General features: G+C 44.7%; 1 protein-coding gene across 5 annotated transcripts in view; it reads right to left on the reverse strand.

The window, feature by feature from the left end:
* The window catches only part of LOC119450598 (DNA damage-regulated autophagy modulator protein 1), a 391,336-nt gene that overhangs the window by 32,177 nt on the left and 332,915 nt on the right, over positions 1-26,244 (reverse strand). Inside the window, exon 1 of one of the 5 annotated variants that reach the window (XM_049666009.1) lies at positions 22,845-23,154. The exons of 3 other annotated variants lie outside the window; for them this stretch is intronic. Coding sequence is in view for 1 of the 2 variants with exons in the window: in XM_049666007.1 (XP_049521964.1) it covers positions 7,432-7,446 (15 nt within the window). In the remaining variant the exon portion in view is untranslated. Of the gene's footprint in view, positions 1-7,431; positions 7,462-22,844; positions 23,155-26,244 lie in introns of those variants that run through there. One more of the 5 variants, XM_049666007.1, reaches the window with a different exon arrangement.

A 26,244-nucleotide genomic window follows, 5' to 3' on the forward strand; every position in this document is an offset into this window, starting at 1 on the left:
GCTGCATACACAAGATGGCTGCCCGTACCAAACACGCGTTCTTCACACCAAATAGTCTTCTTTGTAAACAGTCAGCATGAGTTAAACACCCCGCCCCACTGCTCCGTAACAATATATATCTAAAAACTCCTAAAAAACAGTAGGTAGTCTTTACAGAGAATGATGAATGATCGTGCTTTCCCTTACATCACTCAAGAATCCCGAAGGCGTCACGTCATCATCGCCAGGAAATTGCTAACGTGGTAATTCAAATGAGCAAATGTTAGCGAGCAACGGGGCAAACGCTAGAGAGAGAGAGAGAGAGAGAGAAAGAATGTGCAGGAAGTCAGGTAGGTTAACCACGTGCAGTTCTGATTGATTACCCGGCATAGATAGAAGGGGTAGAAGGTGGTAGAAAGAGTAAGAGGAGCACGAGCAAAGTAAACCACGTACACAATCTATTGGTAGCAGGCAGTGTTCACAAAATGTCACATCTGTGCCCGAATATCGCATAAATTGAGCAGCGCCTGATATAACCTTCTGCACGTATAGGTCCTTTGAGAGCAGTGGTCTAGATCTCTCTGTTCTGATTGTGTCCAATTGTCCAATCTGTCAAGCACTGTACACGTCACTTGCCTCTCACCTCAGTAGAATGGCTGCCAGTCCCACATGTGACACGCGCGGCTCTGACGAGACCTTTACATATCGACCTCTTTGCACGAACACCTGGGATAAGAGCTTCCCATATAATTAGTCTAGCAGTATAGCCTGTTTCATTGATCTAGTGGTTAGCTTTAATATGCCTTTGAGAGAAACAGGTGTGCACTTAAACTGTCGTGATGTGATGAATAAAAGGAAACGCTGACGAAGAACTGAAGAAAAAAACAATTAATGAAAAAATTAAGAGGTCGTTTCGGCTCCGGTGTGGGAGCCGAAACGGCCTTTTAATTTTTTAACTAAATGTTTTTTATAGTTATTGGTCGGCGTTTTCATTTACTCATCATGCCTCTTCCCGACACCAAGGGATTCCGTGAGGCCCTGGATTTCAAACTGTCATGATGAAGCTATTGCACAGAAGCTGTCGTTCCTGCTATTTAATTGTCCGAGATAGTCAGATGTTCCTCCCGCGCCTCCTGTACCATTCCAACGAAGTGTATAACTGCGGTTGGGCAAAAATCCTTCATCTCGAAGGCGAACCCGCTAAACAATGATCGTGGGCCTTTCTCCTATTTAGTCAACGCTTTCCGCACGCGCACTTTTCCTTGTCCGTGAGCAAAGCACGCATTGCATCGCGTGCCTTAATTTACCCGTGACCATGAAGCGCCGGCGCCGGCAACGTTTCTCGCGTATGTGCATGCCGCGTCGAGTGTTTTAAGGCCACGGTGGCCTATTTCCCGCGATTCGTGTGAGCGACGCGTAGACGTTTCGTAACAGGCCGAGCTGTTTTGAAGGAAATCAAGAAAAAGTCTCGTCGCCGACAGCAGCGCGTCGTCATCGACGAGCGATTGTCGTGGGACGCGATTCTCTTCGACACGCGGAAACTTGAACGACAGTCGGACGTTTGCCGAATGTCTCGGTGTTGTATTCCTTCTCGCCGGAATTGAGGAAAAAATAAAATGCGCCTGTCTCGCTGATCGTGGTGCGCCTCTTATTTCTTTGTGTTGTGACTCGTGCTACACGAGGAAAGCGGCGCGGGAGCGAGGGCGCCTGTACCTTGGAGACTTTTCTTTATGTGTGTGTATGTGTGTACGGCTTTCAAAGATGCCCAAATAGCACCTTTGTCATATGCTTGACCTTCGGCGGCGCGCTCACCGCCGCGCCAAACTTGCGCTTCCTGGTGGTGTGATTGGTCTCGTGGGCTAAGCAAGGAGGCTAAGCAAGCAGGCTAAGCAAGGAGGCTAAGCAAACCTCCTTGGGGCTAAGCGATTTGGAACAGCTGGTTAGACGGTGAACGCTCGATGGCCGTAGAGAAAATCAGGAGGGAGGCGCAGCGAAGGTGGTATGACAGGAAAGCTGATGCCGACGCCGAGGTCCCGGCGCCAACAATATGCTGCTGTAGGTTCAAACTCGTGAGACCCATTGGCCACCTGTGCGGAGATCTGTTAAATATATTTTAGAAACCAAACAGTGCCTCTAAGCACCCCAAACGATTGTCTATTGCTATTGACATGTCTGTGCTACCATATGGTTGAGTTTGGGTTAAATAGGGCTTAAGTGGGTGGCCTGACATCATTGCAAAAGCGTGAACAAGTTCTACGTTATACGCCCACGTGATAATACTCATTACATTCTTCACAGAGTTGCAGATCAGCTAGAGACATCATAATGTGTTAATTCTTTAGGGAAGAGATGCAAACGAGTATTGTTCTTTTTGTGTGTGTGTGAATGAAACAACTGTCTTTTTTTGCTACCGAGTAGATGTGTTGCCCACAACGGTGGACATTGGGACTCTGGAGTAGTGCCTCTGAATTTGATTTTGGAGCGCATAGCTGACTGTTTGCCCACTTTGCTGCTAAATGGGGACAAAGAGTGCGATGAAGATGGCGTTAGAAAGTCCCCTCTCCCTCTCTCCCTCGCCCCGGAAACAAAATTGAAGGACACTTCGTAAATTCCAAAGTGTGTTCGGCGAAAGGCTGTGCCCATTCGACTGACTACCACCGCACTCGCATTCGCTCATTCCTCTTCTAGCGTTTGGTATCGAGGGAATCCATGTTCTTGGGGCGCTTCTCCGAACCGCTTGCCGTGGAATCATCACCGGGCTGCTTGGGAGCCATCCGACTAACTAACTCGACTGCTGCAACGAGACGTCTGACGAAGGAGCGTTGCCGCGCGCACCGCTGTGCCATCACGTGATTGCTGAGAGAGTCTGAGGGGAGAGGCCACAGCTGGCACCGTTCCAGGGCACGGACGGACGGATGGTCGGACGCCGCGAGTATGAGCCATTAAAGGCTTTCGCCTTAATAGAGCTGATCTAAAGTACCATAACCTGAACGTCTACGGCACTACATTTGCCTTTAAAAGATGCCATCAAGAGCAGTGCATGATGCCGTAACCCTGGCTGCTCGTAAAATACTATAGTCAACGTCAGATTACACATTTTGTGTTGCGCATTTCTGAACTGAGGTTGATCGCACTTGTTTCCTAAAAAAGTGATGATGATGATGATGATGATGATGATGATGATGATGATGATGATGCTTCTGGTCATATTACACAACTAAGCCCCATCATGTCTCAGTTTGAAAGCTTATTGATGCAAAGTAACAAAAGAGAAAATATTTTAAACTGTGGGAAAGAAGTCAATCTGTGTGCAATAAAGAGTTTTATATTGCCTGATCTGCTACTTTAGAGTCCCAGTGTTCGCGTGGGTGGACATTTATTTCTGTGAGAACTAGCAGCAAGTAACAACACATTGCTTCATAAATGGTCTAAGTCTCTGCAATGAACGAGAGAAGAAGGGAAACCGAGGGACTCGATTTTGGTTAATCGTGACCGCTTAGAGCTGCAATAAGGTTGTCTCATTCATCGTCTCAAGCATTGTCTTAGTCATTGTCACTCATTCATCGTCCGCAGTCTCTGCAATCGATTTAAGAGTGGCAAATGAATAATACTACCATGGGGCATTTCGAGTGCTGTTAAAGAAATACATCAGTGAAGCTCTCGGTGTCAACTTAGATGAAATAAACAAGAAAAAGGGGGTCACCGAAAAGAAACGTCGCGTGACTCTGGCGCCGGTAGCGAAACGGATTCGCCACTGCTCTAGAATTACGCAAACGTCATTGCTCAGTCAGCTGCCAAGGTCTTCGGAACGTGTGTAGCTGCGGTGTCTACCGACTTGAAACCACACTCCTGCAGTGCCGTTTCGCCTTGCATTGGCATGCGTGACGTGCGTACGTCAACAAACGAGCGTTAGAATATGGGCGTCCTGGTTAGCTACTTTCTGCTGCGCAGAGAAGCCTGCGTGCCTGAGGATATATAGTGAACGACGCAGGATTAGCGCGACAACGATCACGCCCGCAGCCCTAAACTTATTGGCGAGCCAAACGTGTCCTTCAGCAGTGTATGACAGAGCGCAAAACACAATAGTGCTTTTCATTCGTCGAGGAATTGCGCGTATATATGAGAAAACTGGACGTGAAAGAGAAATGTATGTGCCTGTAGTCACGTAATAAAAGATAATTTGAAGCTCAAGCTGACTTGCACTCACGAGGAGAACGTATGGATAATCATAATCTTTAATACGGCGCGCGAACACTCTGGAACCGGACTCGCAAGGCTTTTTGTTCGTAACTGCTGTTTGTCATCGGCCGACAACCTTCTCTAATATCTGACATCATGATTAATTGGCGTGTGCTCTTAAGAATAGTTATAGCCAATAACACTTCGTGAATATGGTCGCATATTTAAAAGAAGCTAGCACGCTAGAGTTGTTTGTAAGAGCTAAATCCAGCCAATGATGACGCTGGAGGTATTAATAACGAATGCGGCCAGCTAACGGCAAACAACACATGCGAACAAAAAAGCTTTGCGAGTTCAGCCCATACACCCTTTAAAAAATAGCTTGCTTTTTCAATATAACAACACACTAGCTAGAATTCAAAAGCTTGAATTTGCAATATCTTGCGTTGCGCGGACTGCGTACTAACTATTTCACGCCTTCTGCCACAGAATCAATGAAATTGCTTTATTTAAGTGTAAAACATTATATCTGTATAGCATTTCACCATATCTCAGTCCACTTGTTTCCTTGTATCAGTACTTGTTAGAACTCTGCCTCTTGGCTACATTTTCTTAACCTGATTTGTTTCGTTTTAATTTAGTACACAATGTAATTCTTTACAGCGTTATGCCATGTTTACAGTTTACTTGTTTTCTTGCATTATTACATGTTAACAATTCCACCTCTTTGCTGCATTTGCATTAACCTGAATTGTTTTGTTCTTTTTTATTTGTTCAAAACGTAATTCTGTATATTATTATATGTTTCAATTCTTTAGCTCTCGTGTGTAATTATTTGTAGACAACTTTACATCTTTGCTGCATTTGCTCTAACCTAATTTGTTTTGTTCATTATAATTAGAATAGGAGGTCCCCTTACAGCCTTGAGCTTTGGGACCTCCTTCTGTATATCTTGTTACTGTGCTCTCATTTTCGTGGGTGAATAAATAAAATTCTTAAAAAGCTTTGCGAGGGTGAAATTACTCGTAATTTTAGCAGTGAGAAAACGCCTTGGCGCAGTTGGCGTTTCCTGAAAAATGGAGTCGCAAAAGCTGCATGCTATAGTTTCCTTCAAGCGTCCGCTTAATCCGAGTTCACAAAATACGTAAGAACTGCTCGTTATTCGGAAGTCGCATTTACTAACAAATTCGTTTTCACAACCGGTTCGAACCGTCTTTGTTTTCGCGGTCCATTCGTGTGCATGCGAATTGCTTTCAAATTACGAGCAGATGGAATTTAACAGGGGCTCATGGGTTCAGATATAACGGACAGGCTATTCTGGGTACGACAGCGATAATGACACAAATTGATAATGTACGTTGCAAACGGTGCATTATTAGGCCGGGTCATATCTTGCGCTAGCTGACTCATGTTTCCTGCCTTATAGCCGATGATCGGTTTGTTGATTGTTTTATTACTTGGATGTAATAGGAAAACTTTATCAAGTATTTCTGAGGTCGGCTTATCCGGAAACAGTCAATTTTTCCACGAATATAGGATAATATGAAGTAGAGAGCATTCCGGCAATAAAACACTTTTTGCTAACATTCGCGTGGGAGAACAAAGTTTGTTAAAAGCATTACTCTATCAATAAGACAAATTATTAATTAATCATTAATACTTTTTTATTTTATTTACACCGTTGCAGAAATATGACTTCTTTCTTTCATTAACAATAATGTATTCTTCCGCGTTAATTCTTGAAGTTCACCTTAGCACATTGAGAAAAATAACTCGTTAAACAAATTTTCAAGGCCTGTCATCCAGGATCAAACGTCTCTATTTTCACGGAGGTCAAGAGAGGTTACAATGAGGCCTGAAAGCGAGTCGTTAGATTAGGCGTGCCAGTGGAGAAACGTCATATCCGGTTTGTGGCTGCTTTATACTCAGCCGCTCCACTAACTAGATAAATGCACAAAACAAAACGGAACAAAAGTTTGACATTCAACTTTGCCTTCACATACTTAGCCAGGGAATTCCATGCAAATGTACTGTCATGTTCACCAAAGTGTAAAAAAATAATTATGGGCTGCGGTTTTAAGAGCCAGAACCATGACATGATTATATAAAGCAAGTCGTAGTGAGGGACTGCGGAATAATTTTGACCACCTGGGGTTAAATAACGTGCACTCAATGCATGGTACACTAGCGTTGTTGGATTTCGCCCCATCGAAAATTGAACCCGAGACCTCGTGCTTAGCAGCGCAACGCCATAGCCAAACTTAGCCACCACTAGCCGAAAGGTAGTAGTTCAAAAGTGCCACATGGATTAGAACACAACCTTTCTTCTACTGGACTTTGACAAGGAAGTCACAGAGAAAGGCTAAGAACAATGCCTCTATATGTGTTTGACGCAGATGATAATAATGACGCAGTAACTATACGTATTATCTATGTTGTTTTCTATATGCAGCTTCGTGAATAACACTGCCCAAGCCACTTTGGATGTACGCGATACAATACTCGGTGCGGCTACCACGATTATTGTAGCCGAGATACAACTCTAAACAAAGTAATAGACGATTTTGTAGGTGAAAATTTAAGACGATCACTACACTTCTGTCCATTCTGGGTTATTAATTATTAATTAATTAATTAATTAATTAATTTATTTATTTATTTATTTATTTATTTATTTATTTATTTATTTATTTATTTATACCTACATAGTGCGCTAGTCGTTATTACACGCTGTAGCATGAAATGGGACACTATACGTATAACCTTACAGGTTCACGACAAGTACATGCAATTTACACTTCAAGACAACAACGATTGCTAAATTAGAATAAATTAAAGTGAGAACTTAGAAACATACTACACCGTGTTACGGGTAATAACAGTCGAGCACTGTATAGATACTAAGCAATCATGGGTGAAAACAACCCGGCAGCGGTATTCAATGGGAACTAATCCCACAGTCCAATATCATCAGCTTAGTTGCACTCACCAAAGGACACGCCTCCACCGATAGGTTTACTCACCGCTGTCCATCTGTATTCCCCTTAACCATTTGCGAAAACAATCAGGCAGCAGCGATAACAAAAGGCCACTAAGCGCACAGTCCGGTATCACAATCAACAACTTAGCTGCACTCACCCTAGGACCCGCCTTCACCGATAGGTTTCCTGACCTCTGTCATCGATCTGTATTCTCCTTAATGTTAGACGACACGACGTGAGCTAAGCTAACGTGAAGCGTCTGAATGAGCGTGCGCAAGTCGTGCCCACTCACCTGCAGCTGTGACATTGAAAAGAACCGGACACCATGTAAGAGGAAGTGAAACGGCGCGGGGCTGCTCGCGTGTGGCGGCGCGGCTTCTAGAATTGTTATATAGGTATTCGCAGCCCGTCGTCGACCGTGCGCAACACGTCAGTGGCAAGTTCCCTCCGTTGCGATGTACATATATACAGCGTGGCGCCACGTCCTCTTCTTTGTGCACCCACGACGGTTCGACATGGGCAGAGCTTTTAGTCCTTCATGGGCTCGCGTTTACTCGACGTCGCCTGGGCGTACGTCAGCAGATTGAAATCGCAATCCTGTGCTGGAGATACCCCGTTCCCGTGTGCGCTGCAACCACTTCAGATGTCTCGATACGTTTTGTTGTAGAACTATAAAGGAGTTATACGGATATCGCGCGAATCCCACATAATATTCGTCACAATCATGCAGAAAACTTGAGAAAAACCAGTATTCTCTACGGAGCACTTGTGTATGAGGAAAATGAACCAAATAGTGGTTGGGGACGATTACGGAGGGCTGAGCTTCATATGCTACAACGCGGTATCTTAAAATGACACTAAAAAGAAAAATAGCTTGAGCTACATCAGTGACTTATTTTTCTACAATATATATATATATATATATATATATATATATATATATATATATATAAAGTTCACAAAATAGAAGCACGTAGGAAAAACATAACAGGACTTCACTCACGTTTCGGCCGGGGTCCGGCCTTCATCAAGAGTGACCCCAGCCGAAACATCAGTAAAGTCCTGTTATGTTTTTCCTACGTGCTTCTATTTTTGCACTACTTCTGTGCCGGCACCTGTTATTCTTTACTTCACTGACATATATATATATATATATATATATATATATATATATTGTAGAAAAATAAGTCACTGATACAGCTCAAGCTATTTTTGTGCCGGCGTGCTGTATATATAATACACTATTACCTTGAGAGAAGGCTTGTCAAGCCAGAAAACACAAAAAAGAAAAGAAGGACTGTTGGCGCCGCCACATTGACGTTGCCGCACTAGCCTGCCATGACGTCATGAATTTAGACAGCGTCTGGTCCGGCGTATTAATGTTTTACTGGTAAAGATGGACTACATAGTAGTCTAAACTAGCCAAAGGCTGCATGTATTTAGTAAATTTGAAGAAGTTTTACTTAGCCACAATGACCAAAAATATACAACGGGAGGGTGGGGCGCGCTTTTGAATCAAAGACGTCACAGTGACGTACCGGCGCCGGTGTATCGGAAGCAGTAGTAAGTTACTCAACACTATACACCTGATAATGTGGCTCGATGTTGTCATCAACGTCGTGAAATTATTGACAAAGGCTCACGCAATGCACCAACATGTGCACCTACCGGGTTATCGCATATATCAGTAGTTGTGCAAAGATCTTCACACAGGTTATTTACGAAATCATTGCAGATGAGGGTAAATATGTGTCTGATTAGGATCCCCCGCTTCAGTTGCACGTGGCCGGATGCACACATAAACGGGGCCATCTATTTTTTGTTCTCCGTGTCACCTTTCCAATTATCATTGCGTCAGTTAAGCTGATTTCCTGTGTGCGTCACTGTAGTATCCATGCTTAAGAAAAATCGTCACTGCGTTTGCAGCTTGCTGTGCTCGAACGTTTTATTGTGCGTAGCGTTATGTTATGTGCACTTTTCTTTACGCGTAGTTTTGAGATTGACATGTTGCTCTGCCGATGTGCTGCTTGCCTATACGCGTTTTGCCGAACTGCTAGTATACGTGGGTCCAGAAGCAGCTGGTGCCGCGCCGAGGTGCCAATATAATCTCTTCTCTATTCTGTAGTATTTTCGCTAATCTGGGCTATTTGGCAAGCTGAAATGGTGGAAAACAGAACAACTGCAATCCGCATTACCCAGGCGATGCTTTTCAAGTGAGAGAGAAAGAGATATATTTGCAATGTTATGATCACCAAAACAGGATATCCATTTGCCCGGAATTGTATTTATTTAAAACCAAGGGTTCGTGCCGTCCGGCTTTATGTTAAATCGTTCTGCTTGTGCAATTTTTTGCCGAATTCAGCTATAGCCAGCGCGAGGCAGCCGCAGTGGCGGCGCAGTGGCTATGGCATTGCGCTACTATACGCCCGACGTCGCGGGATTGAATCGCGGCTACGGCGTCGCATTTCGATGGGGGTGAAATGCAAAAACGCCCGTGCAGCGTGCCTTGGGTGCACGTAAAGGAACCTCAGGTGGGCAAAATTAATCCGGAGTCCGTTATTATGGCGTGCCTCATATTCAAGTCATGGTTTGGGCACGTAAAACCACAGAATCTATTTTTTTGAACACGAGGAATTTACACCTCCTTTCGGCTACCATTTACATTTCAAATGACACTGCAGTGTCATACACAGGACTCGTGTGTGCGCACGCACATCACTTGTTCTTCCTTTCCGTCTACCTTGCTTTTTTTCTATACTGCCATTTATTTATTTATTTATTTATTTATTTATTTATTCATTTATTTTATTATTTTATTATTTATGTATTTATTATTTTATTATTTATTTATTTATTTATATGCTTGTTGACATGGGGAGTCCGAACATATCAGACTTGTACCACATAATCTGAATAAGCGGATGAATTGTGAACCTTCTGCTCCCCTGTAACGCTTATCTACAATGCTTACTGGCAGTGAAAGTTATAACATGTTGTCGGGGGTTTTGCCAGTGAATGCATTGTGCTTTTCAACTGCAGGACTGCCTAAATCTTTCTACAAGTCAAGGGTGGTGGTTGTGGCAGAGGTGGTGGCGATTAGCGCATTAGTATCTGATATTAAGGGCTCATGACAAGAGATGATGATTTAAATGTTTGAAAATTTTACTGAGCGGTTTGTAACAAAATAGATATATCAACTCAAAAATTGAGATGATGATTTAAATTGCTGGCAAAGAGGGGAAATAATCGTCAGGCAAATTACAAGCACTTCATTCATCAGGGCCATAATATCATGGACGATCACCGGCACCAAACTTGTGCGATCCAATTTGCGAGCATGAATGTTGCCGCGATCAAAATTTGTTTTGATATAATCATTCGATTACTGCTTGTATCCGTGAACAAACGTAAACATTGCATATTAAAAAGTATATATAAACTCATGAAAGAATTGCTGAGCAGTGCAACTGCACCTGAGGAACTTTAAAATGTCCTCAAACGATGAACCAGGAACCCCGCTAAGTATAATCTTGGAAACGACAACGTATTTATTAGAGTCGGTTGCGAAAATTCCTGCTTGGCGGGTAGCTTCGTAATTTTCCTTGATTCGCCATGTTTTACAGCCTTTCCTGGTAATCTTTTGTGTTTACACGCCTAGCGCTGTGATGTTTCTCCACTAAACTTTTTCCCCCAACATTACTTGATGGCAGTTTAACCTGTTTGCTGTTTGGGCCAAACATGTGGCACATTAGCAGCGCGAGCAAAATACAGGGACAAGGAAAGCGACAGAACAAGCGCTGACTTTCATCTACCTCATTTTTTTCAGGATAACTCACGGTACAGAAAGTTGCAAACGAAGCACGAGAAACCAGATACAAGAAGCACATGTTATCAGGCAAGCAGAACCAGTGAACAAGAAAAATGATATATTTTTCTATGCTACATGGCTTACACGGCATGGCATTAGAAAATTATAGCACTTTTGTTGATGAGGAAATTAAGAGAACATGTATTTTTTCTTTCTTTTTTTATTAAATGTATGTAAGTAGTCTTTGGCGCCTTGTAGAGGCCCCGGCTATTCCTCTGCTCCACGTGCATTAAAAAGATTAACACTCTTCCTGAAAAAATAAAGTAGTTATAAATCTGCGCTTGACCTGGTGCTTGCTTTGTCCTTGTCGTGTACTTGCGCCGTTACTGTGTTGCCGCGAGTTACCAGCTAGCCCAAACCAACACTTTGTTAAAACATGTGCTTTTTTTCTTTTAATCGATTTGGTCAGCAATACAATCAGATGTATGACTAAGTTAACCCTCGGACAAGTGCCGTTATTCTTAACTAATTAGTTCACGTGCGATCCTTCGTATGCGCTGCAAAGACAAATGCAAAAATAATCGTTCTTTCACTTGTCCTCCTTCTAAGCACAGAACCTTATTGAATGTCATTTTGGCTCTCCCAAATTAGGCGTATGTGCACGAGAAGGTTAAGCCACATGCTTTTTGTAACGAAAAGTCTAATCATGTCTTTAGACAAGCGAGCCGTTATTGTTCATCATCATAATCATTAGTCCCCGCCATAATTTTAATACATGTTGATTTTACGCACTTTACAGCGACTACTTTTAGGCCCGTTACAGGTACGCCTCATCTGCTTTCAGAATTCATCACTCATCTGCGCACAAACTAACAGTGACATAGCGCTCTTTGACCATACCTGCACCTTGTGCCATTTATCAACGCCCATTCATTCATTCATTCATTCATTCATTCATTCATTCATTCATTCATTCATTCATCGCACATTGAGAAAACTAGCATGGAATTGTTTCCATAACCGACTCACCGCCCCCTGACGCGCATGCCCCTGAAATAGAGCTACGCACCTCCTTCGTCCTGCAGTGGACATAAATATAGGCTGATGATGATGATGAGGATTATTATCTCCTTATCACATGCATTCAATAAGGAATAGCACCGTTGTTGTTTTTCGCACCCAAGATGCTCAAATTGGGGGCAGGCACTCAGACTTTAACCAACTAAAACAAATGACAAATTGCGAGCAAGAAATATCATGTCCATATTACAGAACGCGAGACTATAGGTCAGGATGAGTCCGAAAAATAGAAATATATATATAATGTAAATTACTCATTCCGTACGACAATTAGGGAAAGTAAATCCTACGATTTGTTACGTCACAAAAGTTATCTGTGCTGTGCCATCAGTCGATATCCAAAAAAGAATTCTCCGCTGAGTCGTTTGTTGGCGAGAAATTTTTAACTGACTGTAGTCGAGTTTACGGGAAAAATGTCAACCAACCTTTGTGAGACGACTTCTTTTTTTATCGAGCGCTTCTCGCATGTGAGTGGAGGAGAGCACTAGCACCAAAAGCCGAATTCTGAAAGCTTTTCGTTCGTAATCTATACCCACTTCCCCCAGTGCGGTAGCAACTAGGGTTAACCTCCCTGCCTTTCCTCTCGGCTATTTCTCTATCTCTCTCTCTCTCTCGTTCGTAATTGAATATTACAATTGGACACCCGCCTTCGGTAATTACATCGCCATTTTATATCGAGTATCAGATTAGGAAAGAATTGGCTCTTACACACATTATAGCGTTCGAGGTTTTTGCGAATACGTTCCCAGGCGTCCCGCTTTCGCTCTCATCCGCTCGATGCAATGCGCTAGCCGTGTACATGACTTCACGCACTTAAGAAACATCCGGTTAGCGTTAATGCGCCGCGGCTTCCTAACGCGTCATTCCTGTTTACATGAATGCGAGACGCTAAAAAATATTTACGAGACACGCTACTTTCCCATTTACGTTAACGCAGCCTGTGCAGCGGCGCCAGCTTATACGCTGTCCACCCATCTTCGAAACAAGAAGACAATGTATTCATAGCCGTACAGTTGTTCTTACAGTCTAGTTTGAGCGATTAATAGCAGAGGTTCTTACAGAAGCTGTCACCATGTGCGAGAAGGGCATCAACGCGAACAATCTCGAAAGGGCAAGAGCAATTCCTTCAACCTAACGACTGTGTGTTCTTAATCTATCAGAGTGTTTCAGTGAAGTTTCGTAGATGCCCATTGAATATGTGCGATAATTTATCCATAGATATACCACTATGCAAATGTAAAGTTCAGTCATCCAAGTGTTTTCACTGAAGTTTTATCATATATATCCCGCATTGTAAGAGTGTTCTCTCTTTGTGACGTGTATAGCTCCCAAAAGTTGCGGAAATCTCCCAGAAGACTTCTTATGCTTACCTACTCCACTGACCAAAGTGGAATCTAGCTAAATAAGATTGATTGACGTTTGAGAAACGGCTCTTCTCTTTCTAATCATATACATTACTCTAAAATTTAGCACAGTGAACAAAGCTGAAAGAAGCTCACTTTCGCTTACTGTAACCGCTCAGAAATTAAAATGGCTCGGTTGAACCTGTTCGGAGTAACCAAGTCACGTTTCACCAGGGGCAGAAAGAACTTTACAACACAGAAACTGAAGGCGCCGTACATTGCATCTTAACCACTATGCCGGTCAGACGATCCTTTGCCCCCGATAACCCACCGAAACGCTGGACAACGCTTGCAAGCGAACACATCATCAAAGCTTTAAAAAAAGAAAGAAAAAAACTGCATCAGATTAGATTGATTAAGTACTCTTAAAAAGGTCTAGGTTCGTTGATATTGCGCTGATAGGTTGATAATTAAAGGGGAAAACGAAGGTGAAAGTTCGATTTCTAGAATTTCGCTCCAAACTCCAGCGTGTGACGTCAGCGTAACTTCACCAATTTGAACATGTATTTTGGCATTTGGGCCATTGTGGTTCAGTAAAAGTTCCTGAAACTTCCTAACTTCCTAACACAGTGAATATTGGCGCATATGCGGACGACATGTGCATATGGCCATCTGGATCCACCCGTCCCCAAGTGCGCGCTAGGCTTCAACGTGCAGTGACAATCACAGCTAAGTATCTGCGGCGTCAAGGCCTCCAGCTCACAGCAAAGAAATGTTTCGTGATTGCATTCACACGGAAACGAATGACCAGGTATCCCATAATTGTTAATGGAACAGCGATACCTGCAGTAACACACAATAGATTCCTTGGCGCAATCATAGACCGGGGACTATCTTGGTCAAGACATGTCGCCGCACTGAAGTCAAAGCTGAGGAGTTTCATTCACGTCCTTCGCGTCGTTGCAGGAACAAGGTGGGGCCCCTCGGAGTCATAATTACTCCAATTGTACCAAGCACTATTCATAGGGTGTACATGGTACAGCATGCCGGTGCTGTCAAGCATGGGACTTAGCTGTGTGCGCACGCTGGTAGGCATTCAAGCTCAAGCATTACGCACATGTTTGGGCCTCACACGATGCACGACAACCAATGGTACTCTATAGCGGAAGCTCGTGCTTGTACTATTGCTGTATACTTGCTCTGGCTACATAAATTACAGAGCATCGCGATCATGCAAATAGAAATGGTCATAATATCACCTTTCAGTAGATACCTTCACACTGTGGCGTGATAGAGAACGAACAGGCCAACGCTGACGCGAGAAGTGCCTTAAATAATGCTTCTGAAGTACGCAGTCCGTTCTCACGAAAAGACACAAACGTCCTACTTCGTTGCGTAATACGCAACCGTACGTTGGAGCACTGGACCCAACCAGATCGGCGACACAAGCGATTGCATAAATGGGACCCAGAAATGAAATTCCCGCATTCCTTCCTTGCTCAAAAGAAGCCAAACAAGCATGGTGCTCCGCATTCGCTTTGGTGTCGCATTCACCAAGCATTATAGACATATGATAGGTTGTAGTGATACTAGCCAAAATTACTAGCTCATCTTTATATCATCATCATCATTTGTCAGCCGTGTTCCTCCAGAAATGAAATTCCCGCATTCCTCACAAGCTCAAAAGAAGCCAAACAAGCATGGTGCTGCGGATTCGCCTTGGTGTCGCATTCACCAAGCGTTATAGAGATATGATAGGTTGTAGTGATACTAGCCAAAATTACTAGCTCCTCTTCATATCATAATCATCATCATTCATCAGCCGTTTTCCTCCCTGTTCCTTTTCCCCAATGTAGAGTAGCAGGCGAGAGCAAGAGGCCGACCTCTCTGCATTTCTGTACATACATTTCTCTCGCTCTCTCTCCTGAAGCTTCCTAAAATCAGTCTTTGGCTATTTTGCAATACAATGTAGTCCTTTTTAATAGTAAAAAAATTTAACGACGAGCTGACATGAAAATTTATGACGTCACGGTGAGTAATTGGTGCGGGAACTTCAAGGCGGCGTCACCACACGTCTTTCGTTCTTGTGCCTCTTCTGGCTTACTAAGCGTCTTCTCGCAGTAAGAGTGGCTTTTTTTTATGGTATTATAAAAGGCTAACTAACTAACAAAGCTAGAAAATTTTTTCTGTTCGGTGTCCCATTAATCGGTGTCCCATTAAACGTGGCGAAGGGCTATCGGATAAGTTTACGCGCACACCATGCGATGCCAGCGACGAAGGGATTTCCGTTGCCCTCTGCGCGATGCCAGCCACTTGGTGCGCCCCAGGGCACCGCGCATAAGCGAGTAAAAAGACACTTAGTGCGGACTTCTGATGGTCTCTTAGGTATACCAGGCGAAGGCGTGTCACTGATCTGTGACGCAATGTTTGCGTCAATGCCCGGGGGCTTCTTGGAAACGTTAGGCACGGCGTTCTTCTTTTTCCGCCACGAAATAGTTCGCCACTTGACCGGTCGCCAAGAAGGGAAAACCATAACTATTTAGCAGGTTAAATAAAGCAAAAAAAAAAAAAAACAAGGAAGTAAGAAAATAAGAAAAGCAAGAAAATAACTGTCCTGGGAGGCAATTAGGAGTGCTTGCGCGAACCGGGATACTTTTTAGCGCTTCTGCACGAAATCACATCAGTTGGGAAGTTAGTGTCCACATGCTATTTAAACTAACCCTAAATTAAACGAAGCACCAAGACAAGAAGTCGAACAACACGTGAGCCTGCAGTTTTTTGTTTCATTGCGCGCCATGTTATCTAAGGTGACTGTTCGATCATGTTGGTAAGACATGAAAGAACTTCATGCGCACAAGACGAGGACAAAGAAGAGGCTAAGACACACTGCGCTCGTGTGTCTTAGCCTCTTCTCTGTCTTTGTTTTGTGCACATAAAGCTCTTTCATGCCATGTTATCAGTTGCTCGGGTGTTTAACTACGTCTCGGTCTTCGCGAGAACACTGATTAGTTTAACTTTTATTGCTATCTTATCGATATCATATAAGAGAAGGGGCGCGTGCAAAAGTGTGAGCAAGAATAGAAAGGAATGTTTGCTGAGGGCTAAAGGTATAGTAGGCCCCGATCGCCCAATAAGAAATATTGACTATTCAGAGTTAGTAGGCTGATTTGATCTCCCTTTGCATATTTGATGGGCTTACATTCCCGAGTTTTTGAAATTATGGACCCAAAGTTAGACGACGCTGTCAGCCGGGTGTGCAAAAGAATGCAAAAAGCCTGCAAAGTAGTTCGGATTTTCGAGCGTGGGAAACGGGAAACCACGTGCGGACGCTACATTTCAAACTCGCTATCAACAGCTTATTTAGCTATCAATTGGTGATCTCGGACTAGAACTGTGATATACATATATATATATATATATATATATATATATATATATATTAATTTGAAGATTTGAATGTCATCGTGAGCGCCATCAAACAGCTCTAGGTGTATCTCAACAATACGCAATCGTGATCCTGGAAAAATTGAATTTAAGACGTTGCGAGATGAGCGCCACCTGCACCCAGCTCGTGAACTGTGTAGTGGGTAGCACCTGCACATACAATTTGAATAGGTATTTATCAAGATTCCATTGTGCGGGCATGCATAGCTGGTGGCAAATCACTTGAAAGAGCGTCCGTCCGTCCGTCCGTCCATCCGTCCGTCCGTCCGTCCGTCCGTCCGTCCGTCCGTCCGTCCGTCCGTCCATCTCGTCGTCTTAACATGTTAGTAAACCGAATATGCATCTGGTTAACCTCTCTTCCTTCCCTGTCCGCGCATTCTGTCTTTAATGAGCCTTTTCAAAGCGCATTTCGTCATTTCTGGTTAAACAAGGAGGCAAAAAAAAAAAAGCAACACCCCACGTATGTTTGCAAAATGAGTTCATGACTACCTTTCAGCGCTCAAGGTCACCTTTCGTTTCTCTATGTCTTTCTTCTTTTTTTTATTTTTATTTGCAATGGTTGATTGGATGTCATGGAAACACCTCCGCTACTATGTAACAGGCAGGAACGACAACTAGAGGTGAAGATTGATAGGCAATCTATCGCCTGCGACGAAAGACGAGAGGAGTGTGTGAAAGTGACACCGAACACTGTATTCAACTACCTATCAACGCGTGATTACAGGTGCAGCTCCGTAATGAGGACGAGGCGACTTGTCAACGAACTGCCAGGAACGACCTTGGTCCCGATCACTTATTTTCTTAAATATTTATGGTTGTTGTTGCATTTAAATTGGAGGAGGGCTAGACGTAATTAACTGACACCTGCGCCGTCTTCTCGTGTAGCATACTCACCTTCAAAAAAAGGAAAAGAAAACTGTTCCTATATTTATATCGCATGAAGAAGTCGTTTACTTTTGGTTGTTACAATAGGCAGCTTTCTCCGGGGCGCTCGAATTCGCTGTGACGCGAGGAATACTGATGCGGAAAAGCTGCCGAATTCTTTTTCGAGTCCGAAGCATTGTATCGACTGGAATTCTAGTCTCGTTCTGAATGGGAGCGAGGTAACGGGGAGAGTAGCTCCTCCTCTAAATGGCCCGGTAACAAATAGCTTTGACGGTAGAAGGCTGGTCTGGAGAATCAAAGCCAGCTATAGTACGGTGTCGCTTTGTAGTGAGTTCAAGTATTGATATTGTTTCCAATGTAATAGATAAGAGAAATGACCAACAACTATAAAGCCTTGTTTTAGGTTAACGGCACCCTACACGGAAGCTCCAACTCAGTTTATACTGACAGAGTAATCTTTCAAAACTTTTGCTTCGTTAAGTTCGCGGCAGTATGTCATTAATTATTAGGAGAAAAAACGAAGGTCAAGTCCCATTTCTTAAATTTCGCACCAAAACCTATGTGCATGTAGGCCAGCGTGATGTCACAAAGTTCAAAATTTCCTGTCTTTATTTTTATTTTACATAATTTGAGACACTGTGACTCAGCGTCGCTAAGTTCAGTGTATGGCTTATTTAGAATGTAATGCAGTCCATTTTTACCTTTAACAGTGCCAGACCAAAATACATGACGTCACGACGTGTTGATACGGGAAATTTCGCTTTTGGGTCGTTTCTGGCTCACCAAGCCTATTTTGGCGTTAACTGTGTCATTTTCGGTATTGTGGAAGAGTAATTTACATATACAGATTGAAATTAATTTTAGTTTTCGTCATAATCAGCCTATATATTTTTGTTTCGTGTAACATTAATGTGCAAAAGAGTCAAACCAAAGCAACGAAAACAAACCAACATTCACGACATGCGACACGAATTGGCATGTTGAACTATATCCGTGCTTTCATGCGACTGATTAAAACAAAAATATGGCATCAACAGCACGACCCGTGGCGTCACAATCAAGAAGAGAAGGCTATATACAGAATAATTTGGCGTCCATGCGTTCTTTCACCTTCAGCGATGTCTGAGCACCCAAGCGTATTCACGTTTCGTGGCCACTGGAATATGACCTTCAAGGCCGCGGATCGGTCACGTGACCTCATGGTCGGCCGCAGAACGCCATCGTCGCCGATTCACCCAGGCGGGCGGGAGTATTCAAGAAAAGGAAACTTTAAAGCATACATTAATTCAGGCGTTGGTGGTGGTGGTGGCGGTAATGAAGATGTTTCTACAGGCTGGTCTAGCCTGGCAGTCTTGGCCCGAAATCGCTGCGCCTGACCAACTCTTTTCATGACCCCCCCAAAAAATGAGCCACCATAAAATCTGTCAATTCGGTCTCACATAGAAATATGAGTGCAATGCGCGACACTTGCTTGCGCACCGTCTCCCATGTCCTTCCGAAAAAAAAAAAAAACTAATTGTCCTGCACGCTCGTGAGGACACTCTCTTCTTTTCATGCTATCCCAGAAGCCCATTGCTCTCACTACCGAAGCGCTTGCAAGACTTGCATTCAGTGCAACAAAGAAAAGCATCTCGGCCGAACTAAGGTGACGCTCTGCAAAAGAAAGGTGTTACACACGTGAGGTATGCAGATGTAATGTTCCCCGAAGGGCTCGCAGTAATCAGGAAGGGAGTTCTATGACTGTTGATTGTTTTCCTTTATAGGCACGGAGTTTATCAACGTCTAGTGACACAGCCTTGCTGAAGACGTATGGGATGCTCAGGCGGAATAACTGCCAGCTAAGCATGTCAGGCTAAAGCTTCCTGCTCCTATGCGACCACCATGCACCCTCACCACATTTTACACACCATAAAAACGGGAATTCATAAATTCACTTCCCATACAGAAAAACCGCCCCATGAACCTGCAAATGCTCGTTACATTCTCGGTGTTCAGCTTTCGCATGTGACATAAAATGCTAACAATGCCCTCGTGATTACTGTTGACCGTGAACGTGGCACGAAGGCTCAAAGACAAGTTGTTCATAGAGAACATTCGTGCATCACCGATTTGAAGTTTTTTTTTTAACAAACCGAGAAGAAGTCCTAGCTTATCGTTCACCTACAGAAGGCAATAATACACGTTGGCGTGCAAAAGACGGTCATTACGGCCTCCCGATTGTGTATCCTCTTTCCGCGAAACGTAGCGTTGTTAACGCTAAAAGCGCAACACTTCGCCGAAACTTCAAAAACGAGCTGCAAAGGCGCTCTTTAGCTGTAGACGTGTAAACGCTGTTCTGATCGACCTCGAACAGGAGCCGCGACGCTCTTGGGAGTTTCCTGCAATTATTCCTGGCAGGGAAAACTACGGAACGGTTGCTCACACCTGAACAGAATGAGTATGACTACGAGTCATATTTGCGTTTGTCCCATTTTTTTTTAGTTTTTCTTTTTGTTCCGAGAAGCATGGATGCACAGGATTGTCAGCGACGTCTGCAGGGGAAAAGAGAAAGAAAAGTCCCGATATCTCTCTCTCTCTCTCTACGCACTGCTGGAGTAATGAAGCATCCGTAACAAGTCGCGCGCATGACAAGTGGTGCTTGTTGCTAATGCATGAAGATGATAACGTATCAGAGAATAACATAAAGGTGTATACTATTTGACGTATCACTGGAAAGTGAGGACATTGGCCTGCATCAAATGTTTCGACAATATCGGCTTCTTGCATTGTGGGCACCTACCACAAGAGCCGCCCTTGCTACACCACGTTAGTTATACTTTAAAAGGTTGAACAAACAAAAAATTGCGGATTCTGTCAAAGGTGTCTAAATTTACGAGGTTGGCCTTGAGGATCATTGAGTTTAAAACCTACAAGTGAGCGCGTTTACACGTTTACAGGTTTCACATTACAATATGCTATAATCACCATCTAGTCAAGAAGAATACCGTTTGTCTCTCTCCGTGTCCTTTGTCATCGGGAAACCCTGCCGACAGGTGCACTGTACAGTAAAATTTGCTGATTTATCGTGGAATTTCTATGTCTCTGTGTAGTGCTGTGTCTGTGTAGGTCTACTGAATATACCGTAAGTTGTCTGCGAGGTTTCGTTTTCCTATTGCGCAAAGCGGTGAGATCGCAGTTTCTGCCATCTTGATGTCGATTAACCCGTTAGTATGAGGTCGGCCTCTTCTTCTTAAGGAGTAACATTTCGCACCGCGGCCCTGCCGCCCACTATTGCACTGTATTAACAACATTCACTCGGCAGGCTGCATGACGGCTCCGTAGATGCCACCAGGGGACAAATTACAAAAGATCGTTGGTGAGTGCTTGTTGCCATTGGCTTACCGCCTTCGCTAATATAATACATCCAACACCAGAATCGACTGGAATTTTCTCTTATGAACAGTTCTAGCGTAAGAGATTTTTTTTCGAATACGCGCCCAGGTCTCTTGATCGCCACGTCTGCGCTGTTTTGAAGGCAATGTGCTTACAATTTGTATGATACCACAAGCAAGGACTAACTATGCTTTCATCTAATACATGCAGCGCTATATGTTTATAGCGCCATGTGCGTGACATCATAATAAACTCATATTGATTAGTTAAAGCGTACCAATGGCCGCAGAACGGCATTTCTTCTTGCTCGATGTAAACGAACTGCTTTCAAAGCAGATTTTAGCGGTAACACGTAGAAGGAGAGCTGCTGAAAAATGATCTGAGCGCGTTTCATGCTCGGTTGCAACACGCCTAAGAGCAATTCTACCAGGATTGGATTCGAAATGCACACCCGCCTCACGACACCAGCGGCCTTTCTTCAAGGCCACCACAAAGCCTAACAATAGCATCGCAAACTCAATAGCATAGCAACGGATCTTGTTAATCTGCAACATGCAGACAGAATACTGAAACGTAGCTGAGAAAGTGGGACGAAAGCAAGTCGGCTAAACTTTCAGCAGACTTCAGCACAACATTTACCTTTGCTACCGGAGCTGTGACCAGCTGCCCACAGGGCCATTTTGTTGACTATCGCCAATGAATATCTCGATGCAGTCATAACAAAACGCCCGGCGGAGTTTATTATACCGAGCATACCTTGATGACTAATTGATTAAGGCAATATTTGCTATTAGAAATACCGAACAAATTTCGCGACTCTGTTAGCTTGCAGTTGGTGCGGCCGTGAGTATTTCCGCGAACTGACCACACAAAGGTGGGAGGGAGTTATGGCGTACAAGATTCCACCCAGTCGGATTACGTAGATGACGCCGTATAGAAGAGCGCGTGCAATGCGAACTATACAAGCGTATGTATTGCTCTATCAATGCTTGTTGGTCCGATATGATCAGACCAATGAGAGCGCTAATCGAGTTCACTTTCACTTCCTGCTATCCGGATGGACAAATCAACACCTGTCGTCATCCCATAATTTACTCTCCTATTAATCAGACCCCCTCCCCTACCAGATCTCCTGGCCGCTCCCTCGCCTGAAGCGTGGGAAGCGATACTCATGAACCCGAACCTGGAGGTTCAACTTCGGGCCATCAAAAGAGCCGAGAAGGTGGCTGTAAGGCATCACCTGGTAGCCACCCATCACTAAGCCAAATTAATAAAATAAAGTTGTTTCCTCCCTCCCTCCTATTAATCACGATGGTTGCGTAACACCGCTGGCACCAAATGTCGCCCAGCAATTCGACCGAGCTTCTGTTCGAAGGAAATCTCGCGGCTGCTGAAAATCGCAGCACTTCTGACAATGTCGACACGCAACTCGACTACATAGTTTTCGAACGTTGTCACCATCACTCTGTAGAGCATTGCAGTTACTTTAGATCGCGCGATATCTCGCCGAAAACTGTGCCAACGAAACACGACAGTGCGCGAGCGCAAAGTAAACTACTGCGTCGGACCTAAACCTGTTGATCCCCAGCCGATCTCAAACAGAACGACACAAAGCCCCCGTGACGGGTGCAATATAGAGTTAAACATTGCCGGCGTTGATCCGGTGATGCTGAATGGGTTCTAAACAGAAAGGGGATATGCTCGCAGAAAAAGCAAAAGCAGTCGCGACGAATGAGGCAGAGAAAAAGAAAGAAGCATTGTTTTTTTGCTCACGTGATCGCAAATGTGGATGGCCGCCGAGCCGCGCTCCGTGGCGATGCGGGGAGCGATTTTGATTCAATCCGGAGGGATGATCGCAGCGCTCGCTGGCGCCGTCGCGTTTCGCGCTACCGCGAAAGCGAAAAAAAGAAAGCGCTCCACCACTTTCCCACCGGCGGGAGCAGCCGACAAACAAGCAGGTGAGAGTGGCCGTGCTTACGTAACTTCCCTTAGGCTACTACCGGTGCCACGCGATTGGTCCGTCGACTCCCGCGCGACGTGCAAGGCAATCGGGTCCCTCGCGCTACCTTGTCGAGCGGCCAAGAGGAAAGGAAAAAGAAACGCCGGTGACTATACGGCGACCGAGAGTGAACGTGCTCGTATGTGCGTGTATATGTGTGCCCAGGTGCTGGCTGTATAAAGAAGTATGAGGAACGGCGGCGCCACACATATATCCTCGGGCGTGCATCGCTGCTGGGCTGCTTGAAATGCGCTCGCGGCGGAAAACTTGGCCGAACGTGGGACTCGAGCAAATAGAAACGTGAACTTCGAAGAAGCACCGTGTCGACACCTGTTGATCCCTGTGTCGAATACGGCGTGAACGGGAGACAACGATAGTTGCGCGGTTGGAGTCTAAAGTTAGCGGGGCGCGAGGTATTGGAAGAACCTGAAATTTCTGCAGCATGCCCGCAGGAAGCTCGAAATCTTTATTTTCAGGGTGGATTATCAGAAGCGGACAACGCAGTGTGAAGTATTGTTTTACTCGCTGCAGGCGAGAACTACGCGGACCCGCCAAAGGGGCCTTACCAGCTGTGGCGTTGCACTGCTAAGCACCAGGTCGTGGGATCGATTCTCGGTAGCGGTGGCCGCATTTCGGTGGGAGCGAAATGCGAAAAACTTGCGTATCGTGCATAGGATGCACGTTAAAGAAAAGAAAAAAAAAAAACAGGTGGCCAGAATTAATCCGCAGTTCACTCCAACCACCTCATAACCATATGGTGGTTTTGGCGCATAATACCCCCCCCCCCCCCCCCCCACCAATTTTTTTCTTACTTAGGAACTACGCGATAATACAGATTTTTCGCGAGACGTCAAGTTTTGCCGCCGACTGTAGAAATCTTGCTCGCTTTGTAGAGAAAGGTGTCATAAAGGACAGACACCTTCGTACAAACCCATCGTGCATGCAGGCACTGGCTGTACTGTATTTATCATGGCAATGAAGACGTGTTCGACGCATCTTGAAGATAAGGCGGACGACCCATACAAAAGCGGAATTCGAACACTTGACCTTGTATACGTCTCAAAACAGCAGCAAACGCAGACTGCACACGCTAGGACCGCCGTTGGCTAGGGTGGAGGACGCGGGTCAATCTAGGTCGCCGGGGCATCTAGAGTTATCGGCATAAATCCTCAAACGGGTGTGTACGCGAGCTGAACCCGTCTCGACTGCAGCGTATAAGGGAACGAACGCCGCGCGACCTTCGAGGAAAGGGAAGGGCGGCCTCCAACCAAGGAGCTTTCACTGAAATTTATACGAACATGGCGGCTTCGGGGCCAACGCTTGCAATCGGGACTTTAGAATCGTAAACAGAGTTTGTGCGTCTCGCTCTACAGCTGCACTACGCATGCGCAGCTATACGACAAGAAGCTGGAACGAGGTTGTCACGTGGTTATCTGCTCCCAACACCATGGACGCCGTGCGAAAGAATGCGCATGGATCAGCACGGCCGTCGTCGGACTCTATGCAGTCTAAGACGGCGTTCTTGAACCGTACAACAAAAGTTGTCAATTCTGACATTCGGACCATAAGGTCGAAGCAGCGCCAGCAGTTCCGCACACATTTGAAACTCAGCCACGCGATTTCTTCCGTCTGGGTAGCGCGAAATATTGTGTCCTCGTAAACTCGAATCTCGTAAAATCGAAGTGACTAAGTGCGCCCTGCAAACAATAATCAGCTTCGACCTATACTTACTCTCCACTACTGGTCAGATGCTATTCTAGACCACAGTACGGCACCATATTTTAAAAATTATTTTGCGGATTACTGCTGAAGACGGACTTGAATTTATATGAACATGGTTGCTGCGTGGCCAATGCTTGCAGTCGGGACTTTAGAATCAGGAACAGAGTTTATGCCTCTTTCCTTGCCTATATGCCCGTCCGTAACGCGCTTTTGGAACATTACTATGCACTATACCCACTCGCCCATGTTCACACCGTTTTATGAGTGAAAACATTTATATCCCGTATTCTGTTGCAGAGGTGATAATACTGGCTCTGCGGTAGCCGTAGACTTGAGCATGAATTTCTAACTCGCCTATTCTTAGGGTCTTCCTTTACCTAACTGGGAAAGTATTTCAGTCGTTTAAAATAAAGCGATGTCGGTAGCCGTGACAAATTGATCACGAAGTGTCTTACTGTCATTTGAGAGATTTAGCGAAGCGTTTGCCGTCCATTCTGCTAGGAGCGGTATATCATAAGAATTCTCATACAACCGGTCAGCTCGAACTTGAGCTATTGCTTGTGTACACAACGCTCATGCCGGCATCGCAACGCAGAACGCTGCCGTCGCTCCGCCACAGAGCTGATTGAGCAGAGCGTGAGGATGCGCACGCTCGGCTTCTTATCGTTTCGCAGCGAAGCTAACTGCAAGTTGCTCACTTCTCCGTAAGAGGCGCTTGTTAAAATGTTGGAAAGAGATTCAGCGTCTAGTTGAAGTCGATGAAAGACTTCGTGGGTGAGTTGGGGGTACGAATGGGGAGCATGAACCGTGTGATTTACTGCGAGAGCCGCGTTCGAGCCACAATGTTTGACCGATGTCAAACATATTTTAATTCGCCTTCCAACATTTTGACATCAGTTATCATAATCATCACGAACATCGTCGTGGTCGTCATCATCACTATCATGATAATATAACCAATAATAATCATCCTCATCATCACTGTGATTATCATCATTATGATCATCAGCGCAGCTCTCAGAATAAATTATATGGTTCCTCATCATGATGATCAGTCACCACTATTAGCTTTGTCACATTTTTAGACTGCGCAATCTTCGGGGTCGGCCTACGACAGATGCTAGAAAGAGACGTCAGAAACAGACATACGCGATGCAGAAAAGTTGCGGCAACTCTTCAAGGAAGGCGTAGTTCACAAAAAGCGATATCAGCGCATTTCTCTGCACCCACCTGAGTGCGCAAAATGCGAGCGGGGAGGAGCGCAAGTGAAACCATGCGGAAACTGACCATAGGCAATTCCCAGACACCGTCTGTAACACATTGCATTGGGCTTGTTGGTTTGACATGAGACGAGATAAAGTGAAACCAACGTGGCGCAGATCCGTGCCCCGTTGTGTCACCCTCGTCTCGTGTCCCATCCTCAGAGCGCGGGCATTGCATCACGTGGGACGC

The sequence above is a fragment of the Dermacentor silvarum genome, chromosome 4 (genome assembly GCF_013339745.2).
Source record: "Dermacentor silvarum isolate Dsil-2018 chromosome 4, BIME_Dsil_1.4, whole genome shotgun sequence".
Taxonomy (NCBI): Eukaryota; Metazoa; Arthropoda; class Arachnida; order Ixodida; family Ixodidae; genus Dermacentor; species Dermacentor silvarum.